General features: G+C 41.8%; 2 protein-coding genes across 2 annotated transcripts; one reads left to right on the top strand and one right to left on the bottom strand.

Moving 5' to 3' along the window:
* Positions 1–530: 530 nt before the first annotated feature.
* On the top strand, positions 531–6457 carry si:ch211-79k12.2 (uncharacterized protein LOC568844 homolog). Its single transcript, XM_022207419.2, has 3 exons — positions 531–726; positions 854–1115; positions 3475–6457. The coding sequence occupies exons 1-3, from the start codon at positions 700–702 to the stop codon at positions 5064–5066; spliced, it is 1881 nt and encodes a 626-aa protein (XP_022063111.1). The 5' UTR covers positions 531–699; the 3' UTR covers positions 5067–6457.
* si:dkey-34d22.1 (discoidin, CUB and LCCL domain-containing protein 1) lies at positions 5416–21003 on the bottom strand. The gene is made up of 15 exons (XM_022207418.2): positions 20777–21003; positions 15848–16069; positions 15179–15316; positions 13874–13925; positions 13715–13787; positions 13487–13620; positions 13344–13381; positions 12832–13023; positions 11860–11972; positions 11524–11698; positions 11327–11419; positions 11032–11125; positions 9976–10013; positions 9786–9893; positions 5416–7104 (listed from the first exon to the last, which is right to left on the bottom strand). Exons 1-15 carry the CDS (start codon positions 20877–20879, stop codon positions 6677–6679), a joined length of 2001 nt encoding a protein of 666 aa, XP_022063110.2. The 5' UTR covers positions 20880–21003; the 3' UTR covers positions 5416–6676.
* Positions 21004–21065: the final 62 nt, after the last annotated feature.

Below are 21065 nucleotides of genomic sequence, written 5' to 3'. Positions count from 1 at the left end.
GAAATGACGTAAAATAGTTATCAAAGTTGGTTAAAAAAGATATTAGAGATTGAAGCTAATGATAACTTTAATGATTTTTGCTGATGTATTTTTTTTGTTTGCCTCTCAGCATCAGCATGAGATGTTGCTGCTAAAACCAGTTCAGGTTTTTGGTGATGATCAGCGTCAGTGATTTCAAATATGGCATTTTAGTTAAAAAAAAAAATCACATCAAATAATACTAATTTAAAAAATCGTCAGTATTACGTCAAAGAAAATGTCTTCCCATCCTTTGTCACCTATTTATGCTAATTCCAGCCATAGTGAACCTAGTTATCAAATAAAAATCCACTATAAATATTATAAAAATGTATAAATGTAATTATTTGACGAACAGGTGCAAATTACTTGATTTTAAATCATGATGCGATGCTTTTTAAAAAAGAACTCCAACTGAACTTGAAAGGTCGTCTGCAGTTGAAGTGAAAACAGCGGGTGAAAGGAGAACTACAATTCATGTCACATGACCAGAAACCCGGAAAAACAAAGTCAGGTGACCGGAAATTGTAACTGGGCTACATGGAACCGAGGTGTAGTGATGTAACAAACGTGTGCATTTATTTATTTATTTCATTTAACGTGTTTCTCTGATTGTTTTGTGATTAAAACTGAGATATTAAAGTCCTCGTTGTGCCGCTGAGTCGTCGGTAGTTTGAGCTCATGGACAAAGACAAGTGTAGCGACGTTGTGAGTAAACGAGCCTGGTGTTTTCTGATTTACCTGAACTGTAAGGTTGTGTGTGTTGATTCTGAGGAGAGTTTTGGTAACTAGCTCTTCAGTGTGTTGACCTACAGCCTCTCTGTGCCTCCCTCAGCCCGCTCAGTGCTCCTGGATGGATATGCACCAGTTCATCGGTGACCTTATCACATCTGGAAACTCCTCCAAGAACCAGCCAGATGTGCTGAACGCAACTGCGTGGGGTGTGGCGGCTGCAGCTGCTGGTTCTCTGGGCTTCAAAGCTGCTCCTCTGGAACCTCTTCAGCCACTTCGACCGGCCCAGGACAAGACAGAACCCAGGAGACAGATCCAGCCTGGGCCTTCACAGAGGAAAGGAGAGTCCAGAGACCGGAGAGAAGGTGAGAGATCAGCAGATGCTCAGAAATGTTTAGATTTTACCTGATAAATGCACCTTTTTCAGGTTAGTTTAGAGCAACTTGCAGTGTCCACATAGGTGACTTGAGGGAAAAGTTAAAAATATATATTTTTATTGATGTTCAGGAATTACATGACTTCAATAAGTGTAATAGGTAACACAAATAAAAAATGTTTTTAAGATGAGACTCAGCTTTATTAATCCCAAAGTATTGCTCAGAAAGACAAAATAACAAGAAACGCAGCACCTAGTAGAAAATCAATAAGATATAAGTATGGTACTTGACTGAAAATATAATCAACCAATACAAGACGAGAATACTAAGCTAATTAGTAATGCTGGCTGTGACACTGAGGTAAGAAGCAATATTACTTTTCCTTTATTTGTGGGTTGTTTCTTCTCAGATCATCAATTTTTCAATCACCTTCTGCTTGAGAGTTGTTGTTTTTTTTACATAAACTATAGATATTTATAATGGAATATGTGAAATTTTAGATCAGTCAACAAACTGTCCAAGTTAAATTGCTTTTCAACCAATTTTCTGCACATTTGAGGCTGTTTGGATAAAAGAGGATAAAAGCCTGTTTTTCTCATCATGTCGCTGATTTCGAATCTGCGATATCGGACAATTAGAATTTTTTTCTGTTTTGATTTCTTATTTCTGTGACATGCAGCTACATGTTGTTCAGAAAATATGACTAGTTGACTAATTGTTTTGCTAGTATGTGCTCAAAGATGGGACTTTGCATGAAAACTTCAGTCCCCCCCCCCATCATTCATAATCTGATTTGATTTACTCTTTGATTGGCATGATGATTTTTTTTAAATTAAATTATTTGTTTTTATTTTCAATACTTCCTGTGATATTGTCATTCAAACGGCCTTAAATTTCAGTGCGTGCGTTATTTACATCTCGGAAAGTTAAACATCCACATTTTATGCTATAAAGATTTCAGGCAAATCGGAGATAATCGAGCAGAAATTGCTCTAAAAATGAGATGATTTGAGATTGAATGACACTCTAGTGTATACTTGGTTGTTTCCTAATGTTCATTCTGTTGTGTAACGACATTACACATGTTGAAAATATTGGATAGAATTTAGAAAAATGTCACCGCTGCTTTTAGATTTTTCTTCAGTATAAGATGTAAGACTCTGTTCTCTATGCAGAGTAAAGCCATCCCACTGTCTTCCACATTAATATCGCAGAGAATGCAGGTGAGACAGATCAGTGGTTCTCTGTGTGGCTTGGAAATAGTCTTGTTGTAGTGATTTACACAAATTTCTATCAATATTTATAGGTGTACCTTGGAAACACTTGTTTTCATAAATTTAGTTTAACAGCAGTTTGGGTCACTGATCCTTTAAAAAGTCCAGGAGAGTAGATGTAGATGCTGCTGAGGGGAGAAAGTTCACTCAAAGTCCTAGAACAAATACTCCTAGGAAATAATATTAACCAGAGCAATTCTGCGCCTGGATGTGATGACAGAACTCTTCAATTTACTTCACTGAAACTATATAAAATATAATCTTCTGGGTTTTTTCTTTTAAAGTAGGTGCATTTATCCTCTGCTTTCTTCTTTCATAAAGCTTTATTATCATAGCAGTTCTGTATTTATGTATGAGCACAGTAATATAAAAGCAATCCTCTGCTACTTTTAGAGTCTTTGTGCTGAGCTGTTCTGAAGGGGAAAAATTTTTTTAGATCCAGGAATATAGCCGAGAGGTTCAGGTTTTAACAATGCAACTGGCTTATCTACAAACTTGTAAATAACCTACAACAAAAAATGGTTTCTTATATAGAAATAAATAATATTTTCCACTGCTTTGTAGAAACTCCTCCATAATAATTATAATAATAATCAGCTGACTGTGTGGTCAAAAGGAAATGTGGTTTAAGCCGAGTGTTATCTGGTCTAGCTACACCAGCTTGCAATGAAACACTAAAATGTTGTTTCATGATTAGAAAAGGTCATTTTCTAAATGGAAAACAGGTGTATCCACTATGATGTCAATGCTGCTGATATCCAGCTGTAAAACACAAGAGAAAAACTTAGTAAAGAGATTGGACTTTTATGAAAAGTAAAATAAAATCCCAAAAGTTTTGATCAACTATCAGAAATTTTTAGGGTTTTAACACAAGATTAGAGTCACTGATGAATATATTTAGGCCTATTTTTTTTTTTAAAAATCTTTATTTTGTAAAAAAAACAAAAAAAATTAAGATCCATAGTTATTCATGGCACATTCAGGGCTAAAGCCTCGGACTTCCAGGCCAATAAATGGATTATTTGCACCATTTTTGTGCAAAAATATTTTACTGTTGCCATCTTTTTATTCAGGTCGAGATGTGCATCATGCCTGCACCTGCCCCGGCTGCCCTTACTTCGGCTCCCCTCCTCCTTTTGAGACTTTAACACCCAGACAATCTTTGTCTACGCCGGCGCACTCTGAGGCAGTCTGCCACCCTAAAGATCTCAGCAGCACTGCTCCGGTGAGCCTCGGTATGTGTTTACCCGACACCACCGTACCAAGCAGCAGCAGCGCCGCGTCCCAGCTGGAAACCAGGCCGCCCAATCGACCACAGAGCGATGACGCAGACAGAAGGACTCAGAGCCGAGATCAGAACTCTGACGCTCCCGCCTCCAGAGCGTCTTCAGGCTCCGTGTCCCACTTCTCCATGTTTCCTTGCTTGTGCTGCCACCGCGGCCTGCAGACCTGCAGCCAGCTGCTGAGCCACCAGGAAGGATCCGACTCCCCGTTTTCTCACACCCACGCCCATCATCATTTCCACCACCACCACTGCCCGCTAACGTCGTGTTTGCCGTGTCCTCAGCTCGCCCACTCCTCACAGCTCTCTGCTCCTTTTCCCTGCTTGTCCTGCCAGTGCTCCTTTCCCACCTGCAGCCAGGTCTGCCACCACCAGCACAGACAAACCCAGCAGCCCGAGGAGAGAGGCAGGACGGTCGCCACGCTGCAGTCGCTGCATCCCTGCATGCACTGCTCCGCCTCTTTTTCCAGACCGTCTCAGCTGCTGCAGCACCAGCGCTCCGAGCACGCACACAAGCCCTCCGGCTTCCTCTGCACCGAGTGCGGCAGGGCTTTTAACTCTCACAGCAACCTCCGCATACACCTCAACGTGCACACCGGCGCCCGGCCCTACACCTGCTCCGACTGTGGGAAGAGCTTCAGCCAGTCAGGAGCTCTGAAGATCCACCGGCGGATTCACACGGGCGAAAGGCCGTACTCCTGTGGCTTCTGCGGTAGAGGGTTTCCCCATCTGGCCGGAGTCCGGGCCCACCAGAGGACCCACACAGGAGAGAAACCCTATCGCTGTAACCAGTGTGGGAAGTGTTTCACCCAGTCAGGCGCTCTAAAGATCCACACCAGAATCCACACAGGAGAGAGGCCCTTTGTCTGCAGCATCTGTGGGAAAGGCTTTTCCAACCGCTCCGGGATTCGCTTCCACTACCGCACAGTTCACGGGCTAGCTCCTGAACACGGCGGGGAGGGAGCAGCTGGAGGTGTGTATCGAGGACCCGCAGGTCGGGGTTGTCCGCCTGGGCGCCCCAGGACTTTACCTCCCACCACAATCGGGTTAAACTCTCCCAACAGTCCTGACGACGACTCAAACGCAGCTCCACACTCTGAAGATTCTTCAGAGTTGATTGCCACTCATCCCGGCTCTACCTTGTTTGAGCGGAAATCTCAGTCTGAGGGAGCAGCCGGGAACAGAGACGGGCTGCTGTACGCTTGTGAAGACTGTGGGCTGCGTTTTAAAGACGCCCCGTCCAGGAACAGACACCAGACTCTGGTTCACTACTCCCACGAGGGGAGAGAAGAGGAGGAGGAAGAGGAGGAGGAGCAGAGGAGCAGAGGAAAGAGTTCAGCACAAATGAGAGAGTCCGGGATCACAGTGAATGAAGGTGAATAATGTCACTGGTAGAGCTGAACATCCAGACTGCAGCCAATACATGTAGATTATACCATATATGTGGAATATATTCATTAGCTAAGCACTAGTCATCACCAAACTTCTTTTTGAGCTACAATATAGCCTCAAATGAGGTTTCTCAACACCTATATAGGTTTCAAAGATAGAATTTGCACAGTTGTCAAACAGAAACACAAACCTGCCTGTTGTGACAACACGATTGACCAGTGTGACGGGTTTTTTGATCTGTGGTTTCCTGTTTGTGCAATTTGTTACTGCTACGCGTACAAGCTTTGTCTGACAATGACCTCAAACCACTTGTTCCAATTACACGCCAAACCAACTGGTATTTCTGTTAATATATCTGTTTTATTGTGCCTTATTCAGCAGTGGAAGAGGCATTCCTCTTGTTGCATTGTGACACCACAGAGGATTTTCATGAATTTTTAGAGGCTTTTTAAAGTAACATTTTCTTATAGAATCAAGGACTTACCCTTATTATACAAAATGCCTTGTAGTAAAAAAAACACAGTTTTCTAACTTAAATACAAATCTGCTGTTTTTTCAGTGTGTGAACAGCAATGCTATGTAAGCTTATTTAGTAATTTAATCAATTTTAAATCTATATTTCCCATACAGAAATCAAATTATCCAGTGGGATTTGCATAGTGTAGAATCCTATGTAAAGCTGGTTATCCTCACTCAAGTTTCTGAGTGTTTCTCACCTGGAGGGAAAGTTGCTGTACAGTGTCAAAGGCCTAACAAGTACTGGAACCTGTCAAAATGAAACTCTTTCTCTGGGGTTTGTATATTATGTTTCTTGTTCAAGGACACTTGTTGAATCACGGCGTTGTACATCCATGAGGACAGTCCATCTTAATCACAACGACACCTTGCCTGTTGTGCCTCTTAAATATACTGCAGTCCTTTTCCTCTATTTCTTTTTTCCTCAACATGTTTGTATTTTTACTATGTGTGTTATAAATTTGGTGATTATTACCTGAACATTTAGAACCAGCAGTCAATTCATTACACAATCCTTAACTGTTAGAAGTCTGAAGCTCATGAGAGCCACCTAGTGGTTAAATGTAATCATAACAGCACTCTTTGTTACAGTGTACCTTTTATAGTGCTTCTTAGTTTTTTGTTGTTTTCTTTACAAAAGTGTTCAAATCATACATTGTGAATACAATGTTTTGTGAGGACAAGTAACATACTCCATCCACTTCCTTGCATTAACCTGTTAAATAGACTGAAGCATACATTTCTGTATGTGTTTTCAGAAAGTGCAGCTCGTGATTAAACATTTCATGAATAAACAGTATCTGTGAGACACCACAGAACCTGTTTTCTTTGTGCATCACCAGAAAATAAATCTGTACTGTGACATACTTCCTGGAAGGAAATATTTGTGTCCATATGGCTCTCTGAGCAGGGCACCCTCACGTGGGTCCAAAGTGACTCCTTAACTTTGTGTGCATCACTTGCTGGAAACATTAATGTACTCTGCACAGCACTGTCCGGATTAGTGTCCACTTGAGAGCACTCCAAATGCTTCCTCTGGTTCTGTCACACAGCCTTTTTTTCCTACAAGTCTGAGCTCGCTGTGTTCACAAAGGCTCTTCATATGTGTGCTTCTGTAGTAAAGAGTCAGATGACTTTGGCTCTGCATAGATTGCACTGACTGGTCGCGGGCCACTGGCATGAAGAGCAGGAGTGCAGTAGCCATTGAACAGCATCCTGTGTGAAGGGCAGTCATACTGACTGTGGCTTGGTGTCGTTCTGGCACCAGTTGAAGGTCCATGTGTGTTAGTGTGAGAGATCCCTGACAGAGTTGTGAGGCTGGACTCTGAAGGCTGATCACCAAACGGGGTGGCGTACTCGGGCTCTGGAGGAAGTGGCTCTGCATACTCTGGAAGGTTTCCAGGAGTGTCGTAATGGCTGCAGGTGAAGGGGGTGGTGTAGCCCTCATCTGACGAAGGTCTAAATGTTGACCCAACCTTCTGTCCAATAGCTGAAAGAGCAGGTTCGGCATAATCTGGAAAGTAGAAAAAAGGGAAACATTAATCGACGCCAATATCAGATTGTAATTCTTTTCATTTGACATGCAGCAAACACTGGAACACTGTAGGGGCCTAAAGTCTACACTAAAACCTGTTCAAATACAAGGCATTCCTGCAAAAGAGAGCTTAGTTTTAACGAGTTCCTTTAGTAAATCCACGTTTTGTCATCCCAAGTCTGTGAAGGTCTGCATGAGCCCTCTGTGAAAATTTGTGATCACCTAAACAAGTGCAGAGATTCTAGATTTGCCAGGAAACAAATGGGGCTTCAATCAATTTTCTGTTTTGAGGTGAAGTCGAACAAAAGATTCTCATCAGCCACACTGTTATAATTCTTTCAAAAAGCTGCAACGGAGGTAGTCGCTGTTGGACTGTGGAGGTGTGTTACGATCACTGGTGATAGTGTACCATCTCGCTTCTGTAGTGGACCTTTGAAGTCACTGTGTGAGGAGATGCCTGTGTAGACCCAGCTGTGGCTGGTTTGGAGCTGAAGACCTGAAATCCAGCCTCTGTTCTCCCCACCTCCAATCATGTCTGACTGGGCTTCCACCCTGTTCCCTCCACCTTCATCTAACCAAATGCAACCATTATCACACCGGAGAGTATAAATCCTCAACCAAGCGCTCAGTCAGGGTGGTGGGGATTTAAGGTGAGCAGTTTGAGCTGTTTTATTTGTGTATATAAATTGTAACTTTGGCTAGCTGCTGTCAGCTTAGTGAAGAAGTTACTGGTCTGTGTGAATTGCGGTTTTGAGAGGCAGCTGTCAACCCAGAGGAGCGGTTACTTGTGTATGTGTAACTTGTAGCTTCTGTTGGCAGCTGCTAACTTAGTGTGGAAGTGAAGACTGTAGCTTCAGCTAGCAGCTGTTTAACCTGGTGTAGGAGTTACTCGTGTTTTTTGAGGCACTTGTTTTAGCTTCTTATCTCAGTTGTGGGTGTTGCTATTGTCTGAGTTTGGCTAAGGAGTTGTTTTGTTTCTGCTTAGCTAGCTCTTGTAACTCCGTTAACCTGTTTTCTACAGCATCATCCACCAGCCCTGTTTTTTTTGTCATCTTGCTTAGTTAATTTCACCACTAAGCAATAAATTGCTTTTACTCTCACCAATAACACCTATTTTTATTTATTTTTTGTTACACCTGGCTGACCCTTGAGGCTGGGTCCTAACAAGGTGTTTTGATTTCAACATGCTTTCCATTGACTGTGCCACTAATTCCTCCAGTCAGCCCACTGTGCACCAGACACCTATGGCATAATCGCACTGATGCAGTCCTTCAGGCCAGTCTAGAACTACCTGTAAAACGTGCAAAGTCCCAGTTAACCTCTCAGACACATCCACAGGAACCTGTGTTCAATATGAGGAGCAATGTGATTGTAGCAGACTGTCTCGTACCTATTGTAGTATGAAGAGAACCACGTGTGTGTCTGCCGTCCACTTTCAGAGCCTCCATCGGTCATGCAGAAATCATGAATTGACCTTTCAAAGTCCTAACCGGTCAGTTAATGCCTAACGAGTGAATCGAGTTCGGAGACAAATGGTTGAACTTCACTTTGTTTTTTAAGTTCAAGAAGTAAAAAGAAACATGAAGAGTCTGGGGTTGCAGATAATTCTTTTCACTTTCCAAATACAAAACATATATTTTGCCCGGAGGTGCTCAAACCTTCTCATCAATCTAGAACTCAGGTTGAGCTTGTATTTATTTTGCCGCAGTATATTTGAGAACAGGCATGTCTGTAGTTTATTGTGTTTCCGTTCTATATCTGTAAGACTCATACAGATTGAGCTCATATGCAGAGGAAAAATCTGACGTTTTCAGAACTTCAAAACATACTGGAGGATCCCTGTTAATATTCTACTAAAGGTAATGACTAAATGTGTATGAAACTGGCAGTTGTCCCACACAGCAGCATCTTTCAATAACGGGAAACACTCTCAACTGCTTATTTGCATCTTACACAGCAGTTTCTGGGAAATGCTTTGTTTCTGCTAAATAGCAGTCTCATACCAGGCCAATGTAGAGCCCCTGCGTGAGCTGCCTGGCCACCAACAATGTCTCCTCTAATCACAGGGACGGGGGCTGACAGTGCAGCGCTTAGATCCAACCAGACTCTACTTCTTGCCCCCAGAAGAGGCTGTGGTGTGGGAGGCCTTGCTCAAGAGCCCACGGGGAACCTCAGAGCCAGAGCTATTTTAATTAGACGGGCTGTAGTGAGGGCTTTGATTGTCTTAGCATTGACCCTCTGTCCTGTTCATCACTGGACCTCTTAGTGAAGGGCCCCCTTGCTGGGGGAGGCAGAGATGGGACTGGTAGAGGGGGGGGGAGCAGGCTGAGCGCCCTTTATCGAGCTCCAATTAAAGGGTCTCTTTCAGTGAGGCTCCGTGGACCAAAGAAAGGAATGTTTATACTGCGACTGGGTGATGGGCTGAGCCAGGGGGAAGAATGGACGGCCTGCCGGGAGAGCTGTTTGCCTGTCAGGCCTGGCAGGAGCTGCTCAAACTGACCACTGAAGCCAGAGACTGCTAGAGCGGGAAACATGGAGGAGGGAAACACTCGAGATGACCAGGAAGCTCTAAATTATGGTACTTGCAGAAAAAATAAGAAGCTGCAACAGTGTCCTGATTAAAACATGGAAACAAATCCTCAAATATCTATAATTCTTACCGTTAAGAGGAGGGTTGGGTAGAGCATCGTGGATATTTCGCTCCAAAGGGTAGGAGATGAGCTCAGATTGTGGACAGGGGAGACTCTTTGCCTTGAAACCTTGAGAACCTACATGACAGAAAAACATACAGTCAGTCTTTTTTAACAAGATTTGAAAAGTGCAGGGAAATTTAAAGGCTGCTTGACTTACTTGTGGGTAAGGAGTACTTCATTTGTGAATCTTTTTTCCTATATGGAGAAAACGGTTAAGATAAAGGTTTTAGTCCCAAAGAAAAATCTTGTACCAGATATTGCTCAGAAAAACCAAAATGATTTAAGAAATAGAGCGACTATTAAGGTATTTTACATGCTATACATGGGTGCTGTAAAGCATGCAATTGGTAAATTTATTGAAAGGAAAAACAGTAGGCGGCTATTTTAATAATGCAATTATCTATTTTCACATAAACAAAAAACACCTTAAACAAAAGGAACTGCTTTTTTTCTTTCTTTTGTATCATGTAATTGGAAAATGTTTGCGTTTTAAACTTCTGTTAGAGCAAAACAATATATAGTTGAAGAAAACTAAATATATTTGATCCGTCATCTAACCCTGTCTGCTGATCTGTACCAATCCGGACCTCCCCAAGATGTGAAAACGAACCACGAACAAACAAACAAAAAGTCTTAGTACCATTTTTAGGTTTTATCGATGTTCCTGCTTTTAAGTTGTTGTTTTTTTTCTTCAATCCGTTGCTGTGGTTACAGAGATGTGAAGACGGTTGGAAAATGGCCAACTCGTTCTACTCTTTCAAACACTCTTCGTGTTTAAGAAACGGCTTCAGATAAAAGCTGCGAAACTTTTTTCTGTTCGGCTCGCTGGCTTCACTTCTTCCATTCTTTGGGCACATAAACGTAGCGGTGGAACGTGGGGATTATGAAACGAAGTTTAATTTCGGTCGGCGCTGAGCAGAAGGACCAGGCCAAACTTCAGCTTCCCTTCTTTGAAATCAGCTCTAACCTTTGACTTGCAGCCTGAGAACTGTGCTGAGATGAGCATTTATCCTAATTTTTTTGACAATTCAGACAAAACTGTTGATTCTTCATAATAAATAACCAGTAGGTGTCTCAGAAAAAATAATAACAGTTAGTTGTGACCTTGCGTGTGCACCAAAATGACTTGGCATGAATAAAATAATAGCGTTTTATGTGCGACGCCATTGTAAATCTATTTCAGTTAAAGTTCAGCAGTGTTAATATACAGTACCTTCGCTTCCACCAGACTCCAGCCAGCAAACAACTCCCGCACATTAGCAGCCCCAGGACCACTCCTATGGCCACGATCATTGGCTGACTGGAGCCTGCAAGAGTGCAAGTGTCTGTCTAAGTAACTAGTCGAACACGTGTGAGGAAGGAATGCGGTTAATTGCAATGTACACAACGCTGAATGCGAGATTAAAGGACGTATGGCACTGGTTTTCCTGATGAGACAAGCATCCTTCCTCAAATAGCCTGGTGGAAATTTTCACACAGAGAAATTCTATAGCGATGCAAGTACATACTTAGTGTTGTTTCCATTATCACCGGGCCTTCTGTGGGGGTGGGAGGGGAGCTCGGGCGCGGTGTATCCACGCCAACTTTGATGGATGGAGATTCTGTCGAAAAATGTCACTTTAGAAACCCTCAGCTGCTCATCAAATCGTGTCACCAGATGAGGTTTATTCTGGAAATACTGGAAATCTAAACAGCTAATGTGTACCTGCGGGTGGGCGTGACCTCGGTGTGAACTTTGCAGTGGGGCAGCCCACAACTTGTAACTGAGCTGAGGCTCTTCCATGCCAGCTCAGAGGCTGTAGCCGAACAAATCGGGCCACCGCAGGAGGAAACAAGCTGTTGAGCACCCTGAGGTGGCCATCGGTGTAGGCCTGAAACACCTAGGAGCCATAAAGACCAAGTTACTTACACACAGAGAGCACCGAGGCCTTTATAAAATCATAACTACAACTCTAATGATTCCCCGAGTTACTGTATGAGCTCAGGCAGCTGGTGCTTCAATAACCATCGACTGAATGATAATGTACACTGCAACACTTGCCTTTTTTTCTTTGCTCAGAGCACCTTTGTAAAGCTTCCAGTTCTTTCTGTCCTTGCTGAAAAACAGAATGTAGGATTCTATGTAGTACTGATTTGATCCTGTTGTTATTATTCCTGTAAAAAAAAAAAGACAGAAAAGTGATATTTTTAGATCAAAATGTTTTCAAATGATACAGCAACACACCGCAGGCATGAAAATGATGTGCTCTGTTGGAATTGTGGTAAAAAATCCATCGTTTCGTGTTTACAGTAAGAAAGAATAGAAAACAAAGTTAAATCTATGCTTAAACATTCTAAACCACAAAACTTGATTTAAAAGTCGTGTCTTTTTAGTAAGAAATGCTGGACTTTCAACTTTCTGACAGTCCTTGAACTACCTATGTTTGACACACAGTTTGGTTGTGAAAATTAATCAAACATGAGCTCAAAATTGTGATATTTTAACCTAATGACTTTATTCTGTGTCCCACTTTAACAGCTGGCACTAGATTGTGCTGAAAACAAAAAATTCTACAGTCCTTAGAGCAACAACTGGCTCAGCTGTGACCAACAGTCATGTGACAAAAAAAAATTGATAACACAGAAAACAGGAGACAATTATGGAAACAAATTGGAGATAGAAATATGGAGTGCAAAATGGACATTCTTAGTAAAGTATGTAATAATGCAGCATGGCTCAAAAACAGCAAGTTGTTGGAAGATCCCTTCAGCAGCGTGAAATATTGTTCTAGTGTTGATGCACAGAGAATATGAGAATAATGGCATATCAATGGCAAAGAAAAGGGACTTTTATTTTTCCTATTTAGTGATACATGGCATTATAACTGTGTGATATTGCACAGTAGATATTTTTGAGTTGTCTCTACTAACCGATGCGGGTTCAAAGGGTTAAACGGGTTCATTAAAGTATATTCAAATGTTGTACATAAAGATATTTTACATGCAAATACTACATTCATATTTGCATTTTTACCTGTGACAGTGCTTCTATCGCTCAGCTCCATCTCCACCCATGGATTTGGATCGCTGCTGCCTGCTGCCCAGAGTAGGAACTCATGGCTGGTGTCCATGTTGCTGGAGGACCAGAACATTCTGTGCTCTTCGCTGTTTTTATCCCAGAAAGATGAGGCATTTAAACCAGAAACAGCCAGGATGTTGTTACATTCTGTTCAGGGTTAGAGAGAAAGGATCCGCTCATGAAGAGATCCATTATGCAACCCAGAGTGTTTAATAAACAGCTGATTACAAATCATGTATATTTCCCGGCCAACTATTGTTTGTATACTCATGGATTTTTTTTTTGTCCCCTGCTGAAAGGCAGACATACTTAAATCTGTCTTGAAGGTTTCTAAAATTGAAAACACTGCAGCAGGAATGTAAATAATGTGCTACTTGAAGCAATTTGGCTAAAACCTGCAATAACACTGTGCATGGCCGCTGAAAAGGTTGTAACATGTAGTTGTAAATGTCATGTCGGGCTCATACCTTGGCTGAAAAGCAGCTTCTTTTCCGATAACGATCCCCTGTCAAAAGAGGATCATTGAAAGGTCAGTGCTCGTACACATTCGAAATAAATCATTGTGGAGCCGACTGGTGACTGTCAGACATTACTGTAATCTATCACACACATTTTTGAGAGGATTCCATTGGCAAAGGTGGATTCATAGAGCGTAAGGCTTCTCCCACGATTCACAGTGACGCGACCTCCCAAACTATCAGATGTAGCTCCGGCGTGGACTGCAGACTTGCACAGGACTGAGGTCTGTGGCAGACGGGGGATATGGAGCATTTTCAGACATGAATTTGATCAAACAATTCTAATAGAACTCGCCTAAAATCAAACTTGGGGCACTTACATCTCTGTAACCCTGCTCAGAGCTCCCCCACACGTCCCCAGTGACATTCTTACACCCAGCAGGGCAGTACACGCTGAGAAACAGCAGAATAACATGTGAGAAACACTTGCAGTTCTCCCCCAGTTCTATTATGGGATGGTGTAGAGGTAAACTGCTCACCTCAAATGCTGCGAGCTAAAATGAGATCCTCGTTGTAAACAAGAAATGAGATCTGGGGAAAAAAAGACAGATGTTGGACTTAGCACTCGAAAGAATGAATCTGCACTTGTGTAAATGTGGACTCTTAACAGCATGGAGTGGGACCCTGTGTCTCAGGCTTGCATAACGGCCCCCAAACAAACACCGATTCTGTGTGAGACAGTCTAGCATGCTGTAAGGGTGCTATATTAGGGGATGAGCGGTCATCGCTGTTGATGTGACTAAGCCCTTTGTTACTGCCCCTCTGTCACAGTTCACGAGTACAGCGAGTGGCCCTCGTGTGATTACAGCTAACAGACAGTGGTTTGTATGTCTGAACACAGGCTTAGCTCCGGTCCAGACACTGCCGGATTTCATAAACAGCTCAGTAGAAAACAGGAAACTATGATACATACTGTACAGCCCAGATTACCTCATGCGCAGAAAAGGAGACGATCTCTAAGTATAGAGTAGTATTCAGAGTAAACAAGTCTGCATGGCTGTTAAAATCATACATGAGGGGAACCTTAAACTTCCCGTGATTGAATCTAAACTATCAGGAAACTTGACATTTCGAGTGTAAGCCATAAATGAATGTATGCACACATGTTCGATTACATATTTGCTGTTGTATTGGCAGAAAAAAAACGACTTAGGAACAGCTAAACCAGAAACAGCAGAGAGACCTTATAGTCATAAACATCCAATATGGTGGTGGGCTTGAAGTGGTTAACAGGCTGATGAGGAGGGGTGTGTGTGTGTGTGTGTGTGTGTGTGTGTGTGTGTGTGTGTGTGTGTGTGTGTGTGTGTGTGTGTGTGTGTGTGTGTGTGTGTGTGTGTGTGTGTGTGTGTGTGTGTGTGTGTGTGTGAAATCAAGCCACCCCAATTGACAGACTGAAGCCTGAGGCCTCCCTCCATTCAGCCCCCGAGAAGAAGTCTCACTCCTGTTTTCTGAGCAAACATGCCAGAGCAAAGATGGCGATGGAGGATGAATGCCAATAAGCAGTGACTCACACGCTCGCGCACACATCAACACACAAGCGCACGTAAGCGGGGATAAATATTCACAGAGAGGCCGGCGTTAAAATGACACCAGTGTAAACTTGTAAAAGAGCAAACACAACTACAACCCTGGCATTTGTAAAGCTAAGGTATGTGCTTTTCATGCCCAGTAACAGTAGTAAACACGATAGTAATAGCTAATGCGACCTCAGATGTTGGTAATAAACTGAATCTAGCTGCCCGACCCAGTTGCAAACCAGCACGATTTAAATCAGAGCAGCGTACCTGGATTCTGGTCTGTGGTGTATGAAAGTAGAAACCCTCGTCCAGAACGATGTGGGCCCGACTTAAATATTACTGTCGCTTCATTACTTTTAAGCATCACGTTCTTCTGTGCCGCATCAAGCTTCCCGCAAACCGTACCTGTGAACATGAACACATCTGTCATCACACACTGAGCGCTGCTTTTGTGATTCAGGAATGCATTTATTGCCAGTCCTTAATCACGTACATGAATGATATAAGTCAGTCTCACACTGCTTATGCTTGACTGTATAGCAATGCGTCACATGGAAAATCTACATGTAAGGACAGCTACACTGAATAGAACAGAGAACACGATCAAATTATGAGCCAGGCTCTGTGGAATCCGATAATAAACGCAACAGGCAGCCTAGCAGAATATTTTTACCTCCTGAATCTCGTTGGGTTTGGTGTGTTGTCAAATTTTCATGCCCTCAAGACACGACTTGATGCAGCTCGTTGCAAAATGTACACTTGTCTGTCTGTCTGTCTGTCTGTTGCGCAGCTGGCTTTGCCTCTTCTGTCAGCGTGTCATTCGAATGGCATGCCCGGTGTGTATTCAATAATCGTGCTTTTGAAGAACGTCAGTAACAGTGTGAAACGTAAAAAGTAATCAGCCATCACTCTGAAAAGCATTTGAAGTGAACTAACCCAGGCTGTGCTCTCCGTTTTTGTCTGTGATCACCATAGAGCCATTGCTGCAGCCTGGACTGGTCTCGATGTCGAAATCTCCAAACAGCAGTCGGAGCGTCCGACCCTCCGGCACTCGAAGCCTCCACTTGCACCAGGTGTTGCTGGGGTAGGTGCCTGGGTAGTTCTGAGAGGATAAAGTGCCCGACTCGGTTCCCAGCAACGTGTGTCCACAGCCATTACCTGACATGAAACAAGTACAGTGAGAAGGACAGGCAGGTGGTGAAGTCAACATTAAATGCTAGGACAGATTTAGAGAAGATTCAGGTTGCTTAAGAAATTCCTTCAAAAAACACCAGAGCTGCAACTCATGATTATTTTATTACAATTAATCTTGTAGGCTATTTTCTTAACTAATAAATGATGTGAAGTTGGAACATTCCCATTGACTGTTTTGTCTAACCAGCAATTCAAATAGCTGACTAAAGAATCATTCACATTTGGCAAGCTTGAATCTGAGCATTTATGCCTTGTTATCATCTGTTTATTTGCTAACTGATTAAAAGTTTCCAAAGACAGTTTAGCGATTACAGATACAAATCACAAAGCCTGAAAACAGGAACATAAGAGGCCTGGCTATTAAAGATATCAGACAAATGATGCAATTCAATTTTATTCAGTTCAAGCAGATTGAAATCCTGAAGGACTGTTTATTCTTGCCCACTGATCAGTGCTTACTATGTGGTTCAGGCATGCATGCTTTTGTTTAACTGACGTAACCTCAGCCTCACTATTTAATCGCCACACCTCATACCTTTTTGCATTACGTCTGATCCAGGGTTTACACTGTGCAAACAGTTTTAGAATTTTATGCCATCCTCCTCATGTGGTAATGCTCCCTCACGTGTTTTTAATCAGTGGCACAACTTAAAAAATATCGTAAATCAAATCACAATATATGCCAGGAAAAAAATTACGCAGTTACACAATTTCCTGAAATTCCTCAGCTTCATCATGCAGGTGCTGGCTAACAAGGTTATTCCTTATGGAGCTGGTAGATATCAAAATGTGTTACAACTTATCAGCTTCACTTCGGAAACAGCTTTGAGAAGAGTGGAATTAACAGCTCGCTTTTAGGAAAACCAAAACCACTCAACCGCAGACAGTTTTATCATCAATTCTCTTCATTAAATACACAGAATATTAAAGGCTTTGTTGATACACTATTTCAAGACAGATGAGTCACAAGTCTAATCCAAACATGCACAGCAGACCGGGGCATGTTTATACTCTAATGATCATAACCGTGAGATGACACAACTTCCAGTGAGAGCATCTCCAAAAACTACAACCCGCGGCCTCAGATATGTTGCAAAAGACACTCAATCAATAAATATAAAGTCTGTGATTTCAACTGTAAAACCCGGGATGTTTTTCTTAAGGTGAAGCGAAAAAATGGATCAAAACGTTGTGGTTTTTTTAAGTTCTGAATTTTTAAAAAAAAAGTGTTTTTTGAATGTTGATTCACTACATCCTCTGACCTGCAGCCGCTGTGACTAACACTTGAAGGGAAAACACAAATATTTAAATGGTCGAACATCCCCGTGGGTCACAGAAAATAAATGAGTCAATTCCCACAGCGGTTACACAGAGATTAGTGGTGTGGGGGCGGCAGCTTCTACCCCAAAAATGTCAAGTGAAGTGGTGATGTGTTCCCAGAATGGTCAAAACTTGAAGGAAGCACAAGGGTCAGTCTGATTGCTAAACATCAGTCCCTGTCCTTGTCTTCCATATAAGGATTCTGGATACGTGTTGAGGGAAAACCACAGGATAACCCTCCACTCACCCTGTGTCACACATCCTGCATCACACCAGCCATTCCTTTACTTCCTAACAGCCCTTCAGCTCCTAATACCGTAAAACGTTGACTGTTATTGCCCCTCCTCAGGTCCCCAAAGGATTCCCTGGAAATGCCACAGCAACATACTGTAACCGTGGGCAACAGAGCATGGATCTGTCACCTTCCGGTGGGAGGCCACAGAGGCAGCAAAGCCGGGGAAGTTCTGGGTGGCCGGTAATTGTCCCCCTGCTCACTGAACTCTTTCACCTACAGTCTGTCTCCGGGCCGGTAAGCTTTGAGTCTCAGACTGAAACGGATATATGCTCAGCTTGTTATGACCAGTTCAGAAAATTTAGAAGGTGAAAACAGGGATTGAAACCGGGTTGCAGGGTAGCAGACAGTCGATCAGAAGCACACCAGCAACACTGTTTTTCCACTTGAGGCTTTGCTGCAGGTCCTTACAGGTCCACACGAGCAGACAGGATGTTCACCGGTACTAACTGTCACTACATTGCTTTATGCCGTCTTGTGTGTCAATCACAGCATTAAAGCACACAGGCTGAAACATTTCCCCTCTTAAACTTTGGCCCCACCAAAGCTTGGATTTGAAGTTTCCCAAGCAAAAAAAGTGATTCAGATTAAATAATTTACTCTGGACTTAATCATCTTCCGATGTGAGGAAACCAAAGCCCCAGAGACAGACAAAAACAACAAAAGAAGATTTGTGGTACGGCTGACTGTTAGCGTCATAGTCTGCAGGGAAGTAACGTGTTATTCTGTTTGTCTGTGTGTACATATGGTCAGCGTGATTCATACTGGGCTTTTGAAAAAAACCTGTGGGAAAGGTAAGCTGATAGCTGGGATCTGTGGGTAAACATGGACAAGGAGAGGGTATGTAAAGAATGCTACCATGACATCACATGGTCGACCTTTGCACCTACTTCAATTTGAAATACTGTACTTGTACAAGGAGCCTAAACACATGTAGTGCAGTATATGTGTCTTGTGAAATATACAGAAAGAGTAAACTTGACCCTTAAACATGTGAAAACTCTAATGACAGGTCTAGGATATGGCGACATGCTGTATCGTTAATAGGGTCTAATATGAAATAAATTAAGCAGTAGTTAGCAGTAGGACTACACAATATATCATTCAACATTTCAATGTGTGCGTACGCAATAGTTGCGAAGTTCAACGTGAAGTAAGGAAAATTAACTCATCATGATTTAACTTTACTTTCCGCTTGATACAAAAAGTAAACTTCTGATTCTGATTTTCAATAACTGATCTACAAGACAGTTATGTCAGGCATCATTTTTTTTCCAATTTAGAAGTGAAGATATGACTGAAAAAAGAAACACAACATCGAGTGTAAAACATTTCGTCTACAAAAAGCATGACGTTGAATTCAAAACTTCAGCCTTACTTTCTTACGCAGTTATTCAAAAGTTACAATGATAAAGCGATTGGTTGTCAGCTATCAAAACAACTATTTCAATGATCAACTTCAGTTGTTTTTTATGAATAACGTACATATATGTGAGTAAACTGGAAATTATCTTGGGTTTTAGGAAACACAATTGACATTTTCCACATTTTATGTTTTATAGACTGAACAATAAACTGACTGAATGAGATCAAATCTGCAATAAAGATAATAGTTACTTGTTATTTTAGAGTATATGTAATCTATTATTTTATTATCCGGGATTAATTAATGATCTATAATCTATGATTTCTGAAAAGGTTACAGTCAAGTAATTTAAATTTGAAGGCACAGATGTTGTCACATTAACACATTTTAGATTGCTCAAATGTGGACTGTTCACCGGAGTGTTATCTCTGATCACTGGGAACTGATTAAAATAGGCTTTGTAAAAGCTCTTAGAGGAAATAGCTGCAGAAAAAAAATCTTTCAGTCTTAGACAAGCAACTCACAAACTCTCAAGTAATTCATTAAGAAAAAAAAGTCATAATTTAGTGATTCAAGCATCCACAATGTGATTATTTTCTGCATTCTTTACTCTTGTATGACAGTAAACTGAATATCTTGGAGATGAGGGCAAAACAAGGCATTTGGGGTTGTTTTATTATGCTTTGGCTGACAATGATTGACATTTTTCACCATTTTCTTAAAATGATTAATCGGTCTGGGTGATGACTGACTGCTTCCAACTTCTTAAATGTTAATATTTTCTGGTTATTTTATGTCAGTATACTGTATGTCTTTGGGTTGTGGACAGAGCAAGACTTGTCATCTCGGGCTTTGGGAAACACTGATTGACATTTTTCACCATTATCTGATCTTTTATAGGACAAACAATTAATGGATTAATCAAGACAATGATTAACTGACAGTGAGAATTATCATTATTATCATTAGCTGAAGCCCTTGCTTGTGTATTTTTTGGACTGTTGAGAAAACAAGACATTTAAGAATGTAGTCTTGAGCTTTGGGAAACACTCACAATATTGTTCCCTATTTTCTGACATGTTATAGAGCAACTAATGAATCGATTATAAATTATTGACAGATTGATGAAAATAATCACTGGTAGCAACCCTTGCATATATGCATACATCTTTGGGTTTGTGGTATAAAGCAGGACATTTGGGAATGACTTCTTGGCCTTTGGGCAACACTGTTCACCACTTTATAGACTATAAAACTCATTGATAAATCAAGAAATTAATTAAAAGAATAGAGAAAATAATCCTTAGTTACAGTCTTAGTAAACATATGTATAAATCTTTGGGTTTGTGGGCAAAACAAGATATTTGAAGTTGAATCTTGGGCTTTGGGAAACACGAATTGACATTGTGCACCAGTTTACAGAAACCAGCAAGATTAATCAACAACGAAAATAACTGATAGTTAGCCAGATTGTATGATAATGACCATTGTAAGTAGAACAAACATGTTTTTAAATGTTATCCACGGGTGCTTGTCTTTTGCAAATACTTTTTAACTTAGTGTCGGTGAGAAAACATGTACTTAATATGTTATAGCAGCTGGACAGCAGTAAGCTAGCAAGACATTTGACATCAAGCCTCCTTATCGGTCCTTATCTCATCTAAAGCGTCAACAAAACGGGCGTCTTTCTTACCCTCCTGGCCGTATACACATCCGAAACAGACGCTAAAAATGATCCAGAAACCGGCGAGGGTGGGCTTCACGGTATTCCCGATGTTTGGGCTCGTAAGGAGCATGATTTAAGGTAAGGTGCATGCCTCGATGGCTCGAGGTTCTGGCTTCAATAAAAAAAGTTCCAGCAAGAAGTACTGGATATTTACTATTGGCCACGAGGCGTAGAATCCACTGCCTATTGGCTCTGCGGGCTGTCAATCAAGAAGCGACGCGCATTCCATTCCCATATAGGGGGGCGGGCTGATCTG

This window comes from Acanthochromis polyacanthus, chromosome 12, assembly GCF_021347895.1.
Source record: "Acanthochromis polyacanthus isolate Apoly-LR-REF ecotype Palm Island chromosome 12, KAUST_Apoly_ChrSc, whole genome shotgun sequence".
Lineage (NCBI taxonomy): Eukaryota > Metazoa > Chordata > Actinopteri > Pomacentridae > Acanthochromis > Acanthochromis polyacanthus.
This window is presented reverse-complemented; position numbering and strand designations above follow the sequence as displayed.